A 21102-nucleotide genomic window follows, 5' to 3' on the forward strand; every position below is an offset into this window, starting at 1 on the left:
CATCCCCACAAGTTGCAGACAATCCGCCTCCCGAGATAGTCTTCTGCTTTCGTTAGGTCGCGGACCATTGGGGTATTGGGCGCCAGGGTGGCGTAGGCGTGGGTAGAGAGAGGGTCTGAAGAAGGAAGGTGGAAGAGGAAGGAGGCGCACGCAGGGTCGGTGCAGTGAGGACCGTTGCATCCGATCGGAAAGGAGGCAAGGAAGGAGTGAGGGGGCGTGTGAAGAGGTGAGGTGAAGAGGATGCGAGATTTGCCTGGATATGCACATGAATAAAGATCAGAGAATTTTGGAGATTCGTCCAATGTGATCGATGCGGTGTAGTCAGGCATGCTAAAGTGTTGACATACCGTACGCGGTGTCGCGTTGCTGGAGAACTATGAAAGGAGGAACGTAGCCTACTGCTTTATCATGGAGCAATGAACGGACGAGAAGATCAGCCTGGTAAAAGCATGGAAACCCGTTTTGTTTGGCTTCTTCGAATACGTGCTGGACTATATCGTAGATTGCGGCCAGAAGTGCGTGAGTACTCATTTTCTTCACCACCCCGGACCATGAAAGAATTGTTATAATGATTGTACTCACACTCTGCATCACGCTCTTCGAGACGATCTGTCCAAATCCCTTTGCTCAGGTTCACCCAGTAGTCCATCGCCAGGCCAATGGTGCGGTCATTCCAGTCGACGATGATTACCGGTATGTCGCCGCCCATCTGGTCATGCATATTACGAAGGACAACAAGTTGGTGAAGCTAAAGAAGCAGTGAAAGACAAAGAATGAGGCAAAGTACGCAGACATCGATAGGTGGCTGTCATTCGAACATACGATTATCGCGAAGGCATACATCTCCCAATTGCCTTCCTTCTTTTGCTTCTTCATTCTGTCAACGTGATCCCAGTGGTTCTTATGGGCATACCACTGGATCCTAAAATCTGCCAACTTCATCGGCAATGCTCTTCCCGTATCCACCGTACGAAAGAATATATTGTCGGGAATGAACTCAGCGCCTTTCTTGAGCAAGATGTTCCTTGTCCGAGGGTCGTGAAGGTCGTGCACGGCTAACCCTGAGAAAGCGTTTGGATCGGAGGAAGCAGAGGGTGTGGGAGTCGACTGCGCGACCTCACGGAACCAGACCTGCCAGGGTGAGCCATCTGGGTGGCCGCACTTGATATAATCTTCCTCCTGGAGGGTGAGGAGCTGGTCGCGATATTCTGCGACTCTCTGCTCGCTTGTCTCGCGGTTGACGAGTTGGCACTTGGAAATAAGGGCATGTGCTACGGGGGTCACTTTCCTTGGATGTGCGTGCGACATATCTAGAGTATCTAGAAAGCTAGCAAAATTTTTGACGGTTGAGAGCACGAGAAAACGCGGGATGATGAGTTGATGGTGGGACAGAAGGGAGAGGCACTGAGGCAGACGCGTCGACGCGTCGCGTTGAAGCTCGTGATGGCGACATGAAAACCCTAACCCCGTCCTCGGTCTTCCCCACAACGCATCGCGCCAACTCGCGCGGCTCATCATCTCTTACAGCTGGCGGCGATCTACTGGTTATCCCGCCATGGCGCTCTGCTCACGTCTTCGTATCCTGTCGTTATCGTTCTGCTGTCTTGCTGTCTATTTACTCGTTCTACCTGCGTATTCACAACATCACACCGTTCCCGTTCGGGTGGTAGAACGCGATCTACCTGGACTTTCGCCAGCTGCTATCCTGGCTATTCCTGAACTATCAGATCCATCTATAAATCTTGACTCTTCGAATCCGAACTCTCATCTGTCTAAAATACTCATCCCAAGAACGCGTACGTTTCCAGTTGGCACAAGTCCGCAATCAATTGATTTAATAGCCCATGTACAGCCGGCACCGAGAACAACACCTTCGTTCGCAAGTACATTGTATCGACACTTCGTGCACTTGATTGGGATGTTGAGGAAGACAGCTTTACCGATGACACTCCCTACGGACGGAAGACCTTCACGAACGTGATCGCAACGAAGAATCCGGAGGCGCCCAGACGTGTGGCGTTGTCCGCCCATTTCGATAGCAAGTTCTTCTCGAGCTATCCACAGAACCAGGTGAATACTCCTTCATTTGAGCCTTCGAGCCTCCATATCTGTGTAGCTTCATGCAGTAGCGCGAATGTCGTATCACTGTCGAGCTAGCACGAGACGAGTTGAGGTCGCACTAGATCCATCCCTCTTCTGACCATGTTGTCCTTGAAAATCCACTTTTATCCGAGCTCATATGATATACGTAACTTACCCACTCACATAGTAGTTCGTCGGCGCGACAGACTCTGCAGCTCCTTGTGCCCTCATGCTCGACCTCGCCCAAACACTGGACCCACTCATCAATGCACGGGTCAAACGTATCGCAGAATCAGATTCAATAGACGATGACGATGACGAGTTCTCGGACGTCACTCTACAGCTGATCTTTTTCGACGGAGAAGAGGCGTTCAAAGATTGGACGGCTACGGATTCGATCTATGGCGCACGGTAAGCACGACCTCAGTCCAAGCATGAAATTCGCAAATTTGAATATGCGATGCTCGTTTTGTGGACAGGCACCTGGCGAATAAATGGTCGACAACATATCTCCCACCGCACCCCAAACGCCGTCTCATGTCCGCTTCCACGCCTGTAACGCCCCTATCCACACTGGACCACCTCATTCTCCTCGACCTCCTAGGCGCCGCCAACCCTACCGTCCGCTCATTCTTCGCTGATACGGCATGGCTCTTCGATATCCTAGTCCGTGCAGAAGACAGGCTGCATGATAATGGAGTTTTGAGTGAGGAGGAAGAGCGGAGCGATGCTGTAGGCGAGGTGACGGAGAAACGAGCGTTCAGGAGTTTCTTCATGGCGAGGGACGATCCAAGGAGTGTGCGGTGGGGGAGTATTGGAGATGATCATGTTCCGTTCTTGAAGGGTGGTGTTAGTATTTTGCACGTTATCACGGAGCCGTTCCCGAAGGTGTGGCATACACTTCAGGTGCGTTCTCTCTACACTTATGCATGTGTCCAAGCCTATTGGATGTGGTGCGGATCTTGCCCTGTGACACGGAGTGAGCTGACGATGGTGACTTATGACAGGATGACGCCACAGCACTCGACCTCCCAACCCTTCGTCGTTGGAACCTGATCCTTCGAGTCTTTTTCTGCGAGTACTTGGGCCTTGACCCTCTCGACGCTTCGCCAACGAAGGCAAGATCTGAATCTCAGTCGGACGGTGCGACGGCGAGTGGCGAGAGTACAGTGAGAAGGTCGGACAGTGAGCTTGTAAGTGTAAGTTCTCATTGATATTTATCATGAACATGGAATGCGAATCGCACGCCTGGATAATGGGCTAATACTGTTCTCGATTTCCTTTAGTAGATGACCTCGGCATTATCAGAGGATGTGATGTCGCTCGAGACGATAATATTTATGTATTCAGACATGGACATTGAGTCTGGAACGGATTCGCCGATGTTATTCGTGGTCTATGAGATGCCGTTTTTTCGTACTCTTGATACTTTCTAGTTTCTTGAATCATAACTTGTTTCTAGTGACCCACAGGTTCCGTCAACGACTACGAATGCAACTATCGTGACAAGACCTGGTCTAGAAATGCACAGAAATAGAGGAAATGGGTGTCGGCAACTACCATATCTACATCTGAGTTCCCGGAGATATGCACTAGTGTCAATAAAGGGAATCGTACTCAAAGCTGCCGTATCTTCCACAAAAGGTCTGTACCTGTTCATTCTGATGAACTCCCTCTTTTTATGTCTACCTTCACGCACACATTTCTCTCCGTGGACCTCCGCCAGACGCTAGATCAAGCGTGCGAGCACTCCACCCTATCGAGGATGTCACGAACGATAACGATGTCACACCAACGATCTGGGTGCCAGAGAACGGTGAACTAGTCTCCTTAAGCAGAGTAGACGGCGTTCAACCGGCGGGTGCGAGGATCACTCTGTCTGACGTCTGCTTTTCAAGTGGGTGGCTTACTGAGTGGGGGGTCCTTTCAGGCCAAGCCGCGCCGCCCCAGAAGACCCCTGAAGGGACCCACTCTGTAAGCCACCCGCTTGGAAACACGACTACGGTGAACAGATATTGGTCCACGAGCCGGCCCAGCTCCGAACGCTTGGTCTGCACCTAAGGATTCGCTTTCACCTCTCTGCTCGTGCTTTTTCCGGGGCGATCTGATCACCCCTTGGTTCAGATGTTGGATGCCCATCGTTGTGTCATCAATGGAAACCCCGGCAGGTCCACCTACAGGCGCCATGGGGATCTCGCCACTGTTCGCACGCAGTCGTTTCAAGAAACCACAGAGAGTCCATGTTTACCCACCTCCCGTAGTGACACTGTAGTGTCCGGGCGTACCCGTCGGAAGACGGGTGCTATTCTTGGTACAATGTGACTCTGCTATTCTTGGTACAATGGGACTCTGCTATTCTTGGTACAATGGGACTCACATCTTGTTGCCTGCTACTGTAGCCGTGCGCTCGAGCTGAAGGCGAGTTGGCGTGGATACATATAGCTCCGTTTTTTTAGACACATGAGCCCAACTTCGACTACAACTCTCAACGGTCAACCTCTGCTTGACCATCCGTTGACCATGCCAATTCTCGGTTTGACGATCACGTTGTACAACGGTTTGCAGATCCTTGCGATATCTGCCTTCGTCTACGTTCTCTATCGCTTTTCTGCCTCATATCTCAAATTCAGCAGATCACCACTGCGCGATCTCCCTGGCCCACCTTCCCTATCCTTTTTGCGTGGAAGCTTCGCAGACACGTCAGAGGGAAATGCGTATCGCATGATGGAACAATGGGCGAGAGAATACAGCAACACTTTCGTCTTTCGGTCGCTATTGAGCGTGAGTACGCTCTGTCTTCGGATTGCACGCGTGATTTGCTGTGGTACTCAGTTCAGCTCACTTCACAGACACCGAAAGTGTATGTTTTGGACGTAAAAGCGCTGGCGCATATATTGTCGTCGAGAGATTTCGAACGATCGAAAGGCTTACGGTTCGTACTGGGTCAAGTCGTGGGGAAAGGTTAGGCTTTTTTCGTGGCTCATGTTGGCGTTGGAGTGTGAAATGCTGACATTACGAACCTTGACTCGCATGCTACAGGCCTACTATTCTCGGAAGGTACGGCGCTAATCTCAGCCTGACTGAACATCTGTATCCCGTCTTAATGAGACGCCACTAACGTCTATTTTTAGGCGACTTGCACCGCAAACAGGTTCGTTATCCATCCCAATCACCATGCATTTTGGGGGACTATAAGCTGACTGGCCTGGCTTGAACAGCGCAAAATTATGGTACGTGTGCGAGCCTAGCACGATCTCGCCCGAGTATTGCGTCTGATGGTTCTCTCTCCTCCCTTTGGTGATTCAAAACCAGAACCCCGCTTTCGGCCCTGCTCAAGTACGACTGCTCTCGGAAGTCTTCTTGCAGAAGTCACTCGAGGTGAGAAAATTCGAACCTACCGGCGATATCAGCCAACTGACTCCTTACGATTAGATGAGAGATGTTCTCACTAATAAACTTCAAGCAACTTCTCGCAAAGATGGAAAACTAGAAGTAGACATCTTCAAGTGGTTGAACAAGGTCACGCTCGATATCATCGGCCTCGCCGGTTCGTACCATGCTAATTACCCCAGTCTCTATTGTTCTTGGACATCGGAACCGCCTGTAACTGATTGACACCATACGATAGGCTTCGAATACGCTTTTGACGCCCTCTCGAATGACTCAGATGAGGAGACTAACGAGCTCTACGAAGCCATTCGCTCGGTGCAAAAATTCAACCCATTTCAGCCTTCTTTCGCAATCCAACTATTCTTCCCTATTACGCGTATTATCGTACGTCCCCACAACCTCACATCCCTTCATCCAGATCATCTCTCGTATTCCACGCCAACAATCTTCAACTACAGCCCACCGCACGTTCCCGAATCTCTGCAGCCTCGCTCAAGACCATGCGCCGTATCGGCTCGAAACTCATCGCATCGAAGAAGGCCGAGGTTCTCGGATCCGCCGGTATCCCTCATATCAACCCTGATGTTGATGCGAAGGTCGGAAAACAAGACGTGAAAGGGAGGGATTTACTGAGTTTACTGATCAAGAGTAATATGGCGGGAGATCTGGCGGAAGGAGAGAGGATGACGGAGGAAGAAATCTTGGCACGTGAGTCCTCTGTTTTTCGCGAATCGAACGTCGTGTACATACATGAAACATACGCTGATCATATCTTGTTGACGTTATGGACTAAAGAAATTGGTACATTGTCGCACTGTCCTTAGCCCACTCCATACTTGGCTGACATTCTGCCATGACACCCAGCTACCATACTAGTCGCCGGTCACGAAACCACAAGGTACGCTCCTTCCCACATCCCCTGATAGGGTTCTAACCGCATTGACCGCGATGGCCACAGTACTGCCCTCACATGGACTATCTTCGCACTATCCGTTCAATCTCACATTCAAACCAAGCTCCGCTCCGAGATCATGCAACGCCCAGCAGACTCTCCGACAATGGACGAGATAAACTCCCTACCCTACCTCGACGGTGTCATCCGAGAGGTCATGCGCTTGCACGCACCGGTGGCGCAATCGGAGAGGATTGCTGTGAGGGATTGTGTGGTTCCTTTGGGCGGCAGTGGATCCAGGGATAAGAACGGTGTTGTGATGGATCATCTGAGGTAGGTTAGATCCAAAGGATCACAATCGCAACGTAGTGCTGTTGAGTTCACTGAAATCGCGAATTGATATTGGCAGGTTGCGAGAAGGTGACATCGTCAAGCTTCCAATACGTGCTATCAACAGGTCGAAGGAGATCTGGGGTGAAGATGCTGAAGAGTTCAAGTTAGTTGGCACTATTTATTCTGACCATCCGTTGAATCTTATTTGATCTCACGCGCGTGAATAGGCCTGAGCGATGGCTGAATGACAACAAATCCAAGACAGAAGCTCAAGTCCACTCTGTACCCGGAGTCTGGAGCAATCTTATGTCATTCCTCAGCGGCCCACACGCCTGCATCGGGTACCGATTCTCCATCGTTGAGTGCGTACCCGTTACCCTTCAGTCTCATACATTTGCCTACTGCCTACACGTCCTTTGTCTGCTCGACTTGCCTGCCCCCCTACTGTGCAAACTCATCACTGACTTCTCGTCGCATTTGGCTTTGGTTTTCAGAATGAAGTATCTTCTGTTTACCATGATTCGTTCTTTCGAGTTTGAACTTGCGATTTCTCCGGAGGATATAGGGAGGAAGACGAGCGTAGTGGGGCGGCCTTTCATCGCAAGCAACCCTGCGGCGGGGACGCAGCTTCCGGTATTGATACGTGCAATATCTGAGACCATAATGTCGTGAGGCTGGGATGACAGCGATAGTTTGTATTATGTAGCACAGCCGAAGTCCATATGTCCACAATAAGCTGTCAGTTTTCGGATGCCAATTTACTGAATGAGCTGTGGCGGTGGCGCAGTGTGTCCGGCACCTTCCGATGTTGATCGTTTGTCTGAGTTTGGACACAACTTCCAGGATGCGCCACAGAATTGTCCATTATGTTGCTTCTTAAAGGTCGACCACCACAACCTATTGTACTGCTCTTCACTCTCATCTAGTTCTGTCACTCTTTGGGCGCCATGGAGCTGAGCTTGAGCCGTGTCCACTTTGACGCGTCCAAGTATCAAGTCATCAAGGCCTTTGAGAAAGTCCTCCACGGACCTGACCTCTTCGATCCGAATGATATAACCCAATGGCAAAGAGGACGCCCGCCGAATTTTGTAGTCGAACTAAAGGAGAGCGAGGCCGGGGGCGTAGGGAACAATGGAACAGGAAAGCTGACCTTGCACAGCCGGAAATTTGGAGATCGGTTTCGACGTTGGTTAAGAGAAGATGGCAATTGTGTCAAGGTATTGCGGAAGAAGATTTACGTTTCCCATAGCCAGAGAGGTGTGACGGATAACTTCAGGGATATGCTGGAGAAATCGATCTATGTCGGTGAGCTTGTCTTATTTTCTTTTTTCTTTTGCTCGAAATATCGATGCTCAATTTGTATGGCGTGGGGACTTTGGCTTATGAATAGGTCCTGAGAAGCAAGAGGCCCGCGACCGCATTGTTCATCAGCTATCCCAAGATCGTCTCAGAGTGGAGAAGATTCAATTTGGTGCACTTTACAGGCCCGGCCCTGGTCTGTCTCGCATGTTTGCGGCTGAATACGAGCAGGAGTTCGTCAGTGGTAACAAGACTGCGTGGCTCGACATGAGCTACGACCACAAGGATATACACATCGATGTATGTTGTAAATTTTCTGTTTTCAGTGAAAGTGTTCCCCCTACTTATAAACTTGCGTAGTTGGGTAATCGAGCCACCGACGAAGACCGCTATAGCATTATTATCAGATGGTCTAGTATTCGTGTTATGGCGATGGGCCACGACTTCGGATATGCATGCAAGTTTTCCATGTTATGCTCAGAGCCTTATACCGATTTTTCATGCATTTTCTAGTCATTGTGTTTGACCTCGCCACTCCGCCCATCTTGGAGGAAAGTAGCTTCAACAATCGACCTCGCGAAGGGATCGTCCGGAGGAAACAAGATGCAGAACGCGATCGCATCTCTGCTCTCGATGATGCTCACGCACGTGTTACTCCATATGCACATCATCTTCGCGTTATCTTCTTCGAGTCGAACGCTATCGACCGCTTTGAACAACTATGTCGGATAGCGGCCATAGAGCCGCGACCGGTAATCCCGAAGTCCGGCATAGAATGTAGCAAGATGGGGTTCTTCTCTGCGGAGAAGCTTTACTGGATGAAAAACTGGCTTATGCGGCTTGAGTGGAGGAATGCCTTCCAGATCGAGCTGTTGCTGCGCAATACCTTGTTGACGACTACAGACCTCTTAGGAGACCTTCGGGGCCCGATCGATGAGATCTGCGTCAAGTATGGCTCGGATGCCAGCATCATCTTGAGCAAATTCGCAGAGGAGCTCAAGACGCGCAGAGGCCCCAATGACATGCCGGTGGCGATGTTCAAACGAGTTGTGGGAGAGTTTGATCACCGGAAGGCACTCTTGCAGCGGTTGAAGCTGTCGAAAGGTCACTTTTATTGCCACCATATCACCTTCACGCCGACGCGTACAATACTGGAAGGTCCAAATCCGACTCAAAGCAATCGGGTCATTCGTAAATACCAGGAGATCGACCCTACTTTCACGGAGAATTTCATCAGAGTTGACTTTCGCGATGAAGATAGGTATGGCTTTCGATCCTGACCGCCCTCTCAGTGTACTGAAGTAATAAAGGCTTTCTTATCGGTGGGACCGTGATGTTGATGGTAAATGTTTGCTTTTGGGCTTGCCGAGAACCTTCCATTGACTGACGATGTGCCCTTTCCGTCAAAAGGTACATATTTCCTCCAACAACGAGTCGGTCATATCCTCAAGAACGGCTTCGAGCTCGCCGGTCGAGACTTTGAGTTTCTTGCGTACTCTACATCTGCTCTACGAGAACACGCAGTGTGGTTTGTTCACCCCTTTCACCTCCCTTCGTCTCATCCCTCTCATTCCGGAACATACGTCAATGGACACTATATCCGGCAATCCCTTGGAGACTTCTCCAACGTCATCCGTCAACCCTCAAAGTACGCAGCCCGCATTGCACAGGCATTTACCGCGACGGACCCATCTGTCAAGGTCACAAGGGATCAGTGGGAGGAGATGGAGGACATCGGTGATGACGACCGGTATCTTCACACTGACGGTGTGGGCACGATTTCGCTTGAACTAGGGGGTATGATTTGGGCGGAGCTTTGTGAGAGCAGGTTGGATCACGGTGGGAACACTGTGCGCCCTTCTGCTGTAAGTCACCTCGTTTATGATAAACTTGTCAGCCTCTGAAGATGATGTTATCACCGCCGCAACCCCTTAGTATCAGATTCGGTGCGTTTCTTTCAAGTCGTCTTCTGTAAAGTTCTGAAAATAAATCGTTTGGCATTCTTAGTTTTCTCGGATATAAGGGTATGGTCGTCATTGATCATCGTCTTGTGGGGATCAAGATGCGCCTTCGACCCTCCATGCGGAAGTTCGTTGTTGATAATGACGAAGATGCCTGGCTTGAGATTGCTCGCGCCTTTGAGCGTCCAAATTCATTTTCTCTCAACAGGTATGTTGGCACACATCTGCAAGGTTTTCAATCTTCCTGAGCTTGCTTCGTTCGATTATCTAGAGCCCTCGTTATGATTCTGGAGGATCGCGGCGTCCGGAAGGAGTCATTCATCAGCCTTCAGGAACAGACAAAGTCGCTCATCTACACTTCATCGGACTCCATCGAGAAATTCGTCTCTCTCCTCCGTACCCACGGTATGGGTTTTGGTTATCACCTGCCCTTTATTCTCGAGCAACTGGTCAAACTTGGTCTTGACTTCAAAGAGACTAATCGAGATGGTAGCAAAGCTATCGAGAACGCATTTCTTGGCCGCGTACTTCGCTTTGCTATGAACGGATGCTTAAGAGATATTAAGCATAAGGCTCAGATACCTGTTCCTGGTAGTTACAAGTTGGTTGGATGTGCAGACGAGGGCCTGGCATATATTCGCGAGGGCCTGGATAAGGACAGTGTGTATACCTTACCGGCGGGATGTATCTTCGGTATGTCGCTTCACTTTACTTACGAACTCGACGCCTGTCTAACAGATATTTGTAAAGCATGTGTCCAAGAGGGTCCAGGTAGTGAAACGAAGTTCCTGAAAGGCCCTTGCATGATATCAAGAAGTCCGGTGGTCCATCCCGGCGATAGTAAGCCCTCCATTCTTTCCGTATTCCTATCCTGACGACAGACCGGGTAATATTCAGTTCAGCGAGTATGGGCCGTCGGCGAACCTCCAAAAGACAAAATATGTTTTTTCAAGGACCTCAAGAACCTCGTCGTCCTTCCTTCAGTGGGTCCGTGACATGCCTTGCTTTGCTGGCTGTGATGTTAGGAGGATATAGAACTGAGTGATTTACCTCCAGCTGATCCATCGTCGGATACGGACCGCTCGTTAGCATCTATGCTTGGTGGAGGTGATCTCGATGGGTACGTACTGCTGCCGCCGTCCACTGTTCCCGTAGCTGAGAGTGCCCACTCGACATTCTCTTTCATATGTCCAGTGATCAGTATGATATCATCATCGACAACGGAAGCTTGATGCCGGAGGTGCACAGCCAACCCGCGGACTATACTGGCGCGGGAACCAGAACTCTTGATCGCGATGCTACGGTGGATGACATCTGTGACTTCATCGTAGAGTATATCAATTCCGATGTTCTGGTGGGTATCCCCTGTTATTCCCTAGCTTCTCCCAGCTTATCGTCTTGGTATAGGGTTTGCTCTCAGATAAACATCTGACCATCGCCGGTGAGTCGGCCATCATATTCAGGCTTGGATTTCCCGTCTGATGATGCATTTTCTCGCTACAGATCAATCCAGGGTAGGTTGTACATCCCGTCTTCTATTATCTTGCTTACAAGTATGGGCTACAGGAGGGCACATTCGACCACCGCTGCATGCTCCTTGCAGAGCTTTGTTCGCAAGCCGTAGATTACCCCAAGAATGGAAAGCCGGTCGACATTTCAGACCTCCCGAGGTCACTCAGCCGCTTCAAACCTGATTGGCATCAAGCCGAAGTCTCAGGCCCTCGCGAGAACGATTACTACGAGTCGGATCGAGCCCTTGGTCATCTTTTCAGGAACATTGAGCTCATGCCTACCCAGAAGGGTGTCCCTTTGGATGTGCCCACTAAACCTACCAATCCAGACATGGATCCGATTTGCCTAGCGATCGCACCACGCGTTCAGCATGTGCTCCTCGACTATGTGGCGCCATCATCCATCTCCACCGTTGGAAGTATGGCAGGGTCGGATGCGGGCATTGACGGTGCTTTAGATAGGACACCACAAGCACTCTTCGCCAAATATGCCCGCGAACTGCGTTACATACGCGTGACACACACGCTCACCGACGCACCTACCGACATCCTCACAGAAGAAGAAGTATTTATCGGTGCCATTCTTTCAAATTGTACACAAGCCCGCTGGCGCAAAGGTCGTACATACTACATGAAACTCCACACCAGCATGCTTGTCAAGGACATCCGCCAACGTCTCGTAGCTGATCCTACGAAAGCGGATCCACAGACTTTGAAGCAAGGGCTGAAGGCAGCTTGGGACGCCTATGTTTGGGCTTTGCGGATGCAGGCAGAGAGGGGCACCGGACAGGATGGTGGTGAGATGGAAGGTATACAGAGCTTTGGGTGGGTCGTGCTTGGGGTGGTTTTGGACTGTTTGCAGAAGCTTTTGGGCGACTTAGCACCGGTGCCGTCTCAGCCATTACCGACGCCGCCGAGGACTGCTTCTCCGAGTCCGCCTCCTCACATGTCTCGTGAAGGCTCTGGACGCGACCGTGGCGGACGTGGAGGTAAATTTGGTCGGACGCCAGGCGATAGAGGAAATCAAGGTGGTCAAGGTGCTAGGCCCGGGGGCGTTCGTGGTGGAGGTGGTCGTAGCGGAGGTCGTGATGGCGGCGGTGGCGGTGGTGCTCGCAAGGGTGGCGGTGGTGGTGGCGCTCGCAAGGAGAGATGATGTTGGTGTACACCTGTCTCAGTTGTTTGACAATCCCGGTTCAGAGAAACATGACCTCCCGTTGCTATTCTGCGTTGATCCTTTGGTTTGATTCGTAGCCATGTTATCCCACTTTATCCTGTTCGTACCTTGCTTCTCGTCTTCCCAGTCCTGTGAATGGGCCTCTCAATGACAAGAGTCACAAACATAATTTACGATAGCATGTTGATAGCATGACTCGTTGAGCGTAGCCGTTCAAATGCGTATGATATCACGAAGTTGACTGCCGCTTCAAATCCTCTTTTGCGATATTAATTCAACACCAAGGGTTCGATGGCGTAGTTGGTTATCGCATCTGTCTAACACACAGAAGGTCCTCAGTTCGAGCCTGGGTCGAATCAAGTAATTGTTTTCCTTTAGAATCAGGCTTTTTCATATTTTGTCGTTTCAATCATCGTTTAACAGTTGGTTAGAAGTAGGCAACAGGCTAACACAGCATCGTGTCTATCATCAGCCTAATCCTTTGCTCTGTCGTCGATGGATGACTACAGTATCCGTGAGAATTCGTCGCCTCATCGAGGAGCGGCCTCTGAACCGTCCGAGTCCCGAGGTTTCGGTGTCCCGATCTTTCTGTCGACGTCGACAACCAATCGACAAGGGCGGGTCCAACTTCATGATTCATCACCAGGCAAGACAGGTCGACTAACAACATATGCATGCAGTACACCGTGCATGATGCGCTTATTCCAGCTAACCGTCACCTCTCGAGTAAGTAGACAGGACAGCTTGAGCGCCAATAGCTCTTGGCATTCCTCAGACCAGCGAACAGTCGGTGCAGAAGTTTGACCCTACTATAGTAACCTCTATTTAGCGCTAAAGTGAGTTCTTATTTATCTGTTCGATAGTAGTAGTGTATTTGTGGCTGACCAGTTCGTTCGTGGTACTTTCTCGGCGGCAATCTAAATATGTGAGCGCTCTCCGGACCAAGCACTGTTGCAACCACTGCCATAGATCCATACAGATGCTGGTCCTCTTAGAGATCTTAGAATGGTATAGCGCCTATAAGTACTAGGTCGTCATAGAATGAATATCTCGTCCGCCAGTCTTGTGGCACCCGTTGAAAGACGATCCTAATGACTCGGGTAGTAAGTTTCCGTCTCTGACGCACCACCTACTACATGATGTCTTATCTGTGAGATCGTCATCGAGAACATCCAGAAGCGCCGTCGAAACGCATTCATGGAGCACGAGCACTCAGTTTTTCAGTTCACGATGCGGCTTACTCGATGCTGCCGGTGGGTGATGGTGTACGATAGTTATCGACGTGGCAATACCGCTTGCAATACCAACGTATAGATGACCTCAGGTGAGTGAAGCAGCTTGAATCCTGTACAAGATGGCCTCGTGTCATTGATGCAGTGCGCAAAAACAGGTACGAGTCCTAACACGAAGAAACCTCTCAGAAACGAAACTGACCAGATGATACGTAGTCAGCGCTAGTCATCGCCTCAACTCTGAGAAACGGAGTCTTGGGGAGCGCAATCTGACTCACTCCTTCTAAATGTAGACTGATCAAGACAAGATATCGTCCTTGAAGGAAAACCGGCTCATCGACCGAGGGCCCAGAGTGACGGCATCTTCGAGGTGCGCTCTCACAGTTTCTATGGGTCAGTCATACGGACCATTTATCGCACAGTTTATTCTGGTATGACCATAGGGATCCTTGTATCCAGTTATGGACAGCTGTGCATCATCTGGCCATCGGACCAACATGAGCTGTGCAGCGCGCAATCCATGTACTCTATAACTTGACTCGTCTACCTCGATGAAAGTCCACGGAACGTTTCCCTCTAACTCCCAACCTTCCATATGGCTGAAGTTATCGCAGTCGTTATTGGCGCTTATCCTGCATTCAGCTTCGCATGGAGTGCTTTGGAAAGGGCGATGGGCATATGCGACTCCATCGAAAGCCGGCGAAGTCAACTAAAATGTCTTCTGAGTCGCTGTGAGGTCCTCATGCGGGAGATGGCCAACTTTCTAATGGAGCGACGGACTGAGCCGCTGCATGACAGCCTTCTTCAGATCTTGCAGTGCGTTTCCTCGCGGTTTGTAGTATTCATCGATACTGATAAGAATGGCCATCATTATCCATAGAACTACACAAACGGCGGGAAACACAGTTGTGAGGCTCAGTGAAAAGGGTTTCCTATGGTGCTTGCTTAATACCGGAGCAATCGACGAAGCGCTCTCAAGTGCTTCGAACTCTATCAACGATGCCGTTCAGCGCTTCAACGTGGGTTCTCTGTAAATTCCATGTACCCAGAATTCGCTTACACCACTTGTTATAGATTGTGGCCCATCTACGACTCGCCGATCAGCAAGCACTGATGGAAGAAGCGCGGGAGAAAGATGAATCAGAGCTCGTCAAATACTTGCACCATCTTTCCAGATACGACCACAAGATTCTAAAAGTACTGAATGTCCAGGAGGGTCGTCAGCGGCGAATAGAAGACCTACTTGTCGGTCTTACACAGGTATTGGTAATGTTATCGCGCTTTATATTCGTTATTCACATCCATTTTTCTATCCCGTCAGTACGTATCCGAACTTGGCGAGGAGCGGAAATCCCCTTCTGTCCAGGAAAGGTTTATCAGGAAGGCCTTGGAGACACTGCAAAGACACTCACGACCTCTTAACGGCAGCAATCTATGTGCCCCTCCCGTATGGAACATCACCAGTCTCGAAATCAGTTTCGCGAAGATTGACTGCATCGGTTGTGGGTCTTTCGGTAGCCTTTATCGCGGAGAATGGGATGGCAGGGTGCGCTCCTCCATTTTTTTCGTGGCAAGAAAGAGATACTAATCTAATATTCTTTGTCGTAAGGATGTCGCGGTGAAACAGATGACGTTGCAGAACGCCAAGGATGAGAAACGTGTCGAGAAGCAGCGCAAGGTATGTCGACCATAAATGTTTGTGCGCCGAGACATTTCTAATTACTCTATAGGCTTTCTTGAAGGAAGTCAATGTCTGGTATGTTTTTCGAGAGGACTGGTCTCATTCGCGTCTGACCATTGAGACATCTCCAGGACAAATCTTTCGCATCCTAATATTTTGCGGTTCTATGGAGCATGCATGAGCGTAGAACAGGTAAGCTTTATTTTTATAGCGCTTTTCAACGTTCTGACCATAGCCTTGACGCAGCCATTCATGGTCAGTCAGTATTGCGAGTTTGGCAATATCAATCAGTACATCAAGAAGCATGAGTGTGGGAGAAAAGAGCGATTGTCGTTGGTCAGTAGACTTCTACACTTGAGCACTCTCCGCGTTGCCTAAGTATACCCTTTTCAGATCGCGGACATTGCTTCAGGTATGGCGTATCTCCACCGCAAGGACGTTGTGCATGGTGACCTTAAAGGCGTAAGCATTATTTTCTTCGGCTTTTCAATACAATCTTAAGTCCACTTCGCTAGGCCAACGTTCTCGTGGGAGACGACCGTCACGCCCTCTTGGCGGATTTTGGGATGTCACGGATTGTAGACGATGACCCCAATCGTTCTATGTCAACCACTTCAAATTCGCTACAAGGCACAATACGATGGATGGCGCCCGAGCTATTCGACTCTGATGCAAACGTCGAGCGACCCAACAAAGCCTGTGATGTATATAGTTTCGGGATCACTGCTTGGGAGGTTCGTTCGTATTCCTGAGATAGAGCGTCTGCCATGTTAATTCTATGCTACAGATATTCACCGGAAAAGTGCCTTACGCGGACACCCCCGACTTCCAAATCCCCAACACGGTTCAAAAGAAGAAAATACGCCCAAAACTGCCCCCGGGGATCGAAGGCACAACCACTGTCGGAAAACTGATGGTGGAGTGCTGGGATGCACGACCAGATTCAAGGCCGTCGTTTGCCCGAATCCAGGACGATCTGAAGAAAGCCCCCGCGGCGCCCGATTCATACGGTCAGTTTGGTATCATATCACGCATCTCATACCGCTGTCTGACCGCTCCCTCTTAGGCCATGAATTCAGAGCGGTCCCAGCGAGTAAAGCCAGTAGTACGCATCGTTATCGCCATCTATTTTTATGCAACAATCTCACCGTTACTTCACAGGCCCCAGATTGCCAGAGGTCTTCATTAGGCCGAAATCCACAGAGCCTCTCGACCTCCCCACTTCTGACGATGAGACTCTGAGCATCACATCTTCCATGGCTGATTCTCTCGACACTGAGATAGAAGACCTTTTGGCGCTTGCAGACGACGCGGCTCAAGAGAAACGCTATGCGGACGGCGCAAAGTTCTACGAGGAGGCTTGGAAGGTCAGCCAGCAGCTTGTTGGTCGCGAGCACGTCGAGTCCTTGGACATCGCCCACCATCTCGCTGCCATGTGGGCCACATTGGAACGCCACGTCGAAGCCGCGGAGATGTACGAGGAGGTCGTGGCGGGAAGGAGAAAGGCTTTGGGACCATATCACGTCGACACCCTCGACAGTATGCATTGTCTCGCCACAGAGTACGTCAAGTACAATCAGAGCGACAAGGCTTTGGATCTTGTCGCTGATATTGTGGAGGGGAGGAAGAGGGTTTTCGGTGGCGAGCACCGCCTCACACTACGGTCTATGCACATGCTTGCTTCCGTCAATGCAGATCTCGCGCGATACACCGAGGCCGCAATACTCTTCGAGGAGGTCGTTCAACTGAGAAAAAGAACCCTTGGGGCCGACCACTTCGAGACTATGGACAGTACGAATCACCTGGCGACCGTGTACGCGAAGCTACGCCGCTACAGCGACGCCGCCGAGCTGTACCAGGAAGTACTCTCAGCGAGAGCCACACATCTTGGCGCACACCATCCAGCCACGTTACAGACCAAGCAATATCTGGCTGCGTTGTTCGCCGGTCGCCTTAATCGTTATATTGAAGCGGCGCGGTTGTACGAGGAGTTAGTGGAAAGGAGGAAGATATCTCTTGGTCCCAAACACGCGGATACTCTACGCACCATGCACTTCCTGGCAGCCGTGTACGGCAACCATCTTCATCGATATACGGATGCAGCAGTGATCTTCGAGGAGGTCGTGGAAGGGCGGAAGGAGGTTCTCGGTTTGGACAACATCGAAACTCTCAAGAGTGCTCATCTACTGGCGGTCATGTATACCGACCTTGGTCGACACGAGTCAGCCGTCGACCTGTTCGAGGATGTCGCAGCCAGGAGGATCAACATTCTCGGCCCCCATAATCTCACCACACTCTCAAGTCGAGATCGCCTCGCCCACACACTGTACCAGCTTCGCCGCTATTTGGAGGCCTCCGCCGTATGGGCGGGTGTCGTCGAAGCGAGACAGAGAGTCCTAGGTATTTCGCACGCAGATACTCTGGAGAGTATGCTCGACCTTGGAGCAGCTTATGCTCATCTGCATCGTCACGACGACGTTCGAAGGTTGTTATTGGAGGTGGTGGCGGTGCGAGAGAGTGTCTTGGGTCCCACCCACAGCGACACTGTTGCGAGCAAAGAGATCTTAGCCCGAGCCTATGGGCAACAAGGTGAGGTTCGACTTGCGGAGCCTATGCCCATCAAGGTGACAGCGCGGTTCAGGAGAAGCCCTGGTTTGGGCAAGGACTTCTTTGGGCCGAGTCCGCCTATATCCTAGTGGATTTTATGGTGGTTGGGAACGCGACTATATTTGTTTTGATCTCAGACTTAACGAGCTGGATGTATGAAGAGTAGGCGAACAACCCTTTCGTTGCGGACTACATGGACAATGTCTCTGTATTTTTTACATTCACTTATATACCATACTTACTGTACAACTTCCTCTTCCTCTACACTGTATTACCTTCTTTCTGTAGTATCATGCAAACCATATAATTCAAGGACGTGAACAGCCTCCAGCTGAAACTTGAACGAGTATTGCTCATATCTGGCAAGTAAGGCACTGCGGGCGATATTCGGATACAAAGGCAGGGTTTCTGTTGTTCTTTCGAATAAAAACAGTCCTCCTTTACATGCACAGCACTTGCCAAACCCTAATATGCACAGGAAGAAAAAAGTTTCCATTGCTGAACCGCTTTGAGAACAATGCGCAACAAACACCCTACTACCTTGCCAGGCAAACGCGCACAGAACAAACTAGCGACCGAAGTCGAGACCCTTTCAAAACAGAGGACGAGCTCGAGGGAATGAAACGATGGAAAGAAAAAAAAAACAGACGAAGGCAGTGAGACCCCATCCATTTCGACGCGTATACACCCGGAACACAATCGCCGTGGCGAACGAAACAAAACCACGACGCACCATAGAACATAAGCATCAGAAAGCGCACCGTCAACGGTGGCCGGGGTTCTGTCCACACACGGGATCTATCGTACTCAATCCCACTAACCCTATACACTTAACAACTCTAAACCTATAGGTCTAAAAAAGTAAGCGCACAAGCCCATAGTGTTGAAAGTAGCATTCACTATAAAACTCACAATCAAATGGTTCTATCATCGGTGGGAACGCCGAAGGAAAGGGCATGAGAACAGCGAGACAATCGGAGTTGCTGGGATTGGAGGTCTACAGAGGTCGCGGTCTTGACCTGCTCCGCTATACGTTAGGATTAGTGTCCGGGCGCTGATGAAAAGTAAGAGTACCGTGAGGAATGGTTGTATGCCAGAAGCAAAGAGCACGAAAAGAGAAGAATGATGGCTCGGCGCGAAAGGAGCAACGGCGGAACTGCGTCACAAGTAGGTTGTGGGTAGGACTCACATCCTAACGAGGTTTGAGTAGGTTCTGGGATTTGTTCTTCACACCTCCAACCCTCCATAATGTGTACAGGTAGCTCCTAGGCGGCGAGTCTTCAGTATAATCCTTAAGCAGAGGAGCCAGAAGAGCTCAGATCAATTTGAGCATATATTTGGACACACCTATATAAAGCGTGATTCATGTGTTCATCGTGTCTGGCCGGGGCGTAGTATGGTAAAAGCATGTACCAAAGTTAAGCAGGCCAAGTATTTTATATTGATTTTCACAGGGACTCACCGTCATTTCGCGCCGGTGGTGGAAACCAGAGGCATCTACGGCCCGACAAAGAATGATTTCCATACGGACGCTTTCTCTTGCCATTCTGGAGGGCGACTCGAGGGATCCGCAACGACTTGCGATATCACGAGGTCTAACCTCCGAGTATAATTTATAGACTGAATATAGTCAACCCGACGAGGATTTCTGTGTGAGACCGAATAGAACGCGAGAAGGATGGAGTAACGTACCTTCGAGTACGGGCCCGGGTTCCGATGTATATTTGCCACTGGCAGCGGCAGATCAAAGTGAAGCATGATCGTCGTCCGAGATTAACCTGAAGAGACAAAGCTTGCGTTGGCGGGAAGAGAACGGAAATGAGACGAAAAGCGAGGTTCCTGTGCGAACAGACCATGAATATTCCTGTGCAATGAAAGTCCAGGAATAGTACCGTGGCCATCGGTATAGGACCCCAGAAAAGCAGCCTGTGACGCATATAAGCCTTGAGATAGACACTCTAGGAAGACCAGAAATACACGTCTGATTAGAATGTTTGGGTAAGCATTGGACGTTCTATATCCAGATGGTCAATAGGAGGAGTTCAGAATGAAGATATCCGTCTCACGAGCGCGAGAAGACGGCATCGGCTCACACTCCGAAAACGCCAGAGGTATCATCGAAAGGCCGCAAGAGCACTTTCTCAAATTTCTGGAAAGTTTTCGCCATGGGCAAGCATAACTTTTCGTTCTCGGAAGAATGTTATGACACGATCTATTATCAGAATTACGCCGCCTGACTGCTCGCGACAACCCACGAACTTACCCGCATTGATGCCCCAGGCGTCACCGGTGTAAATGACTTCCTGGAGATGATGTAAGTTCTTGTCTCTGGGCCAGTGGCGTTAATGGACGCCACCACCACAAATTGAAGCTCTGCGCACCGGCCTATCAAAAAGTTCGGACCAAGGCCGTCAATATCCTAGTACAAGAATCGGGGCTAAGGGGGAGTACCTAACTAGGGGTGCTGGGGGATACCGTCAAGCGAATGATGAAGATGAACAGCCGAAACTAGGCACTTCATGGACCGTTGGCTATCTAAACTCGGCGGTCGAAGTGCTTGAGGCCTGGAGAACATGCACATCAGCTACTGCTTACAATCAGATGTCGGCGTACCTCGCTGAATAGACGGCAAACTAGCTACCGATGGCTCTCAATCGTCACCATAATATTTGCTGTCTTCCCTAGAAAGTACCTTCAAGTCCTCCTGCTGCTGATTAACCGTCTCCTGGACCCATGAGTATGAGGGTCATGCAGAGCACCGACAGTCACCGACCATCAAGGATATAAGCGAGGCTGGGGTTCGGGTCGGAGTCTTAGAGATATATCATACTTGCCATCAAGACGAATATCATAGAGGTAGTATCTATAAGGACGCCTTGCTCTAAACGGAGAATATTCCACGTCAGACCGTTCAAGCGAGGATATAAGACGGTTGAGAAA

The 21102-nt window shown here is 50.1% G+C and overlaps 5 protein-coding genes and 1 non-coding gene across 6 annotated transcripts; 5 read left to right on the top strand and 1 right to left on the bottom strand.

Moving 5' to 3' along the window:
* Window positions 1–152: 152 nt before the first annotated feature.
* Window positions 153–1245, bottom strand: STEHIDRAFT_43307 (uncharacterized protein; the record flags this gene model as incomplete). Its single annotated transcript, XM_007300305.1, has 4 exons — window positions 153–253; window positions 348–470; window positions 583–748; window positions 823–1245. Coding segments are annotated over 4 exons (813 nt in total), but the record flags the coding sequence as incomplete, so codon positions are not given.
* Window positions 1246–1531: 286 nt separating this feature from the next.
* Window positions 1532–3540, top strand: STEHIDRAFT_137326 (glutaminyl-peptide cyclotransferase-like protein). The gene is made up of 6 exons (XM_007300685.1): window positions 1532–1796; window positions 1853–2070; window positions 2273–2493; window positions 2562–2988; window positions 3090–3275; window positions 3369–3540. Exons 1-6 carry the CDS (start codon window positions 1556–1558, stop codon window positions 3369–3371), a joined length of 1296 nt encoding a protein of 431 aa, XP_007300747.1. The 5' UTR covers window positions 1532–1555; the 3' UTR covers window positions 3372–3540.
* Window positions 3541–4602: 1062 nt separating this feature from the next.
* STEHIDRAFT_51761 (cytochrome P450) lies at window positions 4603–7369 on the top strand (the record flags this gene model as incomplete). Its single annotated transcript, XM_007300430.1, has 11 exons — window positions 4603–4942; window positions 5347–5360; window positions 5395–5460; window positions 5515–5629; window positions 5711–5856; window positions 5931–6180; window positions 6337–6370; window positions 6431–6697; window positions 6774–6860; window positions 6925–7059; window positions 7192–7369. The coding sequence occupies 11 exons, from the start codon at window positions 4603–4605 to the stop codon at window positions 7367–7369; spliced, it is 1632 nt and encodes a 543-aa protein (XP_007300492.1).
* A 187-nt stretch (window positions 7370–7556) lies between these two features.
* Window positions 7557–12755, top strand: STEHIDRAFT_73750 (RdRP-domain-containing protein). Its single transcript, XM_007300493.1, has 16 exons — window positions 7557–8002; window positions 8088–8296; window positions 8357–8453; window positions 8510–9257; window positions 9307–9338; window positions 9407–9861; window positions 9932–9942; window positions 10004–10165; window positions 10229–10650; window positions 10708–10797; window positions 10855–10944; window positions 11014–11077; window positions 11152–11311; window positions 11365–11398; window positions 11461–11471; window positions 11524–12755. The coding sequence occupies exons 1-16, from the start codon at window positions 7645–7647 to the stop codon at window positions 12619–12621; spliced, it is 4041 nt and encodes a 1346-aa protein (XP_007300555.1). The 5' UTR covers window positions 7557–7644; the 3' UTR covers window positions 12622–12755.
* A 172-nt stretch (window positions 12756–12927) lies between these two features.
* STEHIDRAFT_t83 lies at window positions 12928–13001 on the top strand. Its single transcript has one exon. It is a non-coding gene; the product is annotated as a tRNA-Val (tRNA).
* A 1468-nt stretch (window positions 13002–14469) lies between these two features.
* Window positions 14470–18251, top strand: STEHIDRAFT_128546 (uncharacterized protein; the record flags this gene model as incomplete). Its single annotated transcript, XM_007300686.1, has 13 exons — window positions 14470–14690; window positions 14755–14893; window positions 14949–15134; window positions 15196–15420; window positions 15484–15552; window positions 15605–15630; window positions 15687–15747; window positions 15802–15891; window positions 15949–16017; window positions 16071–16289; window positions 16343–16565; window positions 16622–16660; window positions 16717–18251. 13 exons carry the CDS (start codon window positions 14470–14472, stop codon window positions 18249–18251), a joined length of 3102 nt encoding a protein of 1033 aa, XP_007300748.1.
* Window positions 18252–21102: the final 2851 nt, after the last annotated feature.

The sequence above is a fragment of the Stereum hirsutum genome (genome assembly GCF_000264905.1).
Source record: "Stereum hirsutum FP-91666 SS1 unplaced genomic scaffold STEHIscaffold_3, whole genome shotgun sequence".
NCBI classification, from domain to species: domain Eukaryota; kingdom Fungi; phylum Basidiomycota; class Agaricomycetes; order Russulales; family Stereaceae; genus Stereum; species Stereum hirsutum.

Coding starts and splice junctions, on each gene's coding strand:
- STEHIDRAFT_137326 (XM_007300685.1), top strand. CDS start 1,556: ATGGCGCTCTGCTCACGTCTTCGTATCCTGTCGTTATCGTTCTGCTGT. Junction 2,494..2,561: donor GATTCGATCTATGGCGCACG/GTAAGCACGACC, acceptor TTTTGTGGACAG/GCACCTGGCGAATAAATGGT. Junction 2,989..3,089: donor AGGTGTGGCATACACTTCAG/GTGCGTTCTCTC, acceptor GACTTATGACAG/GATGACGCCACAGCACTCGA.
- STEHIDRAFT_73750 (XM_007300493.1), top strand. CDS start 7,645: ATGGAGCTGAGCTTGAGCCGTGTCCACTTTGACGCGTCCAAGTATCAA. Junction 10,166..10,228: donor AATTCATTTTCTCTCAACAG/GTATGTTGGCAC, acceptor TCGATTATCTAG/AGCCCTCGTTATGATTCTGG. Junction 10,798..10,854: donor GGTGGTCCATCCCGGCGATA/GTAAGCCCTCCA, acceptor GGTAATATTCAG/TTCAGCGAGTATGGGCCGTC.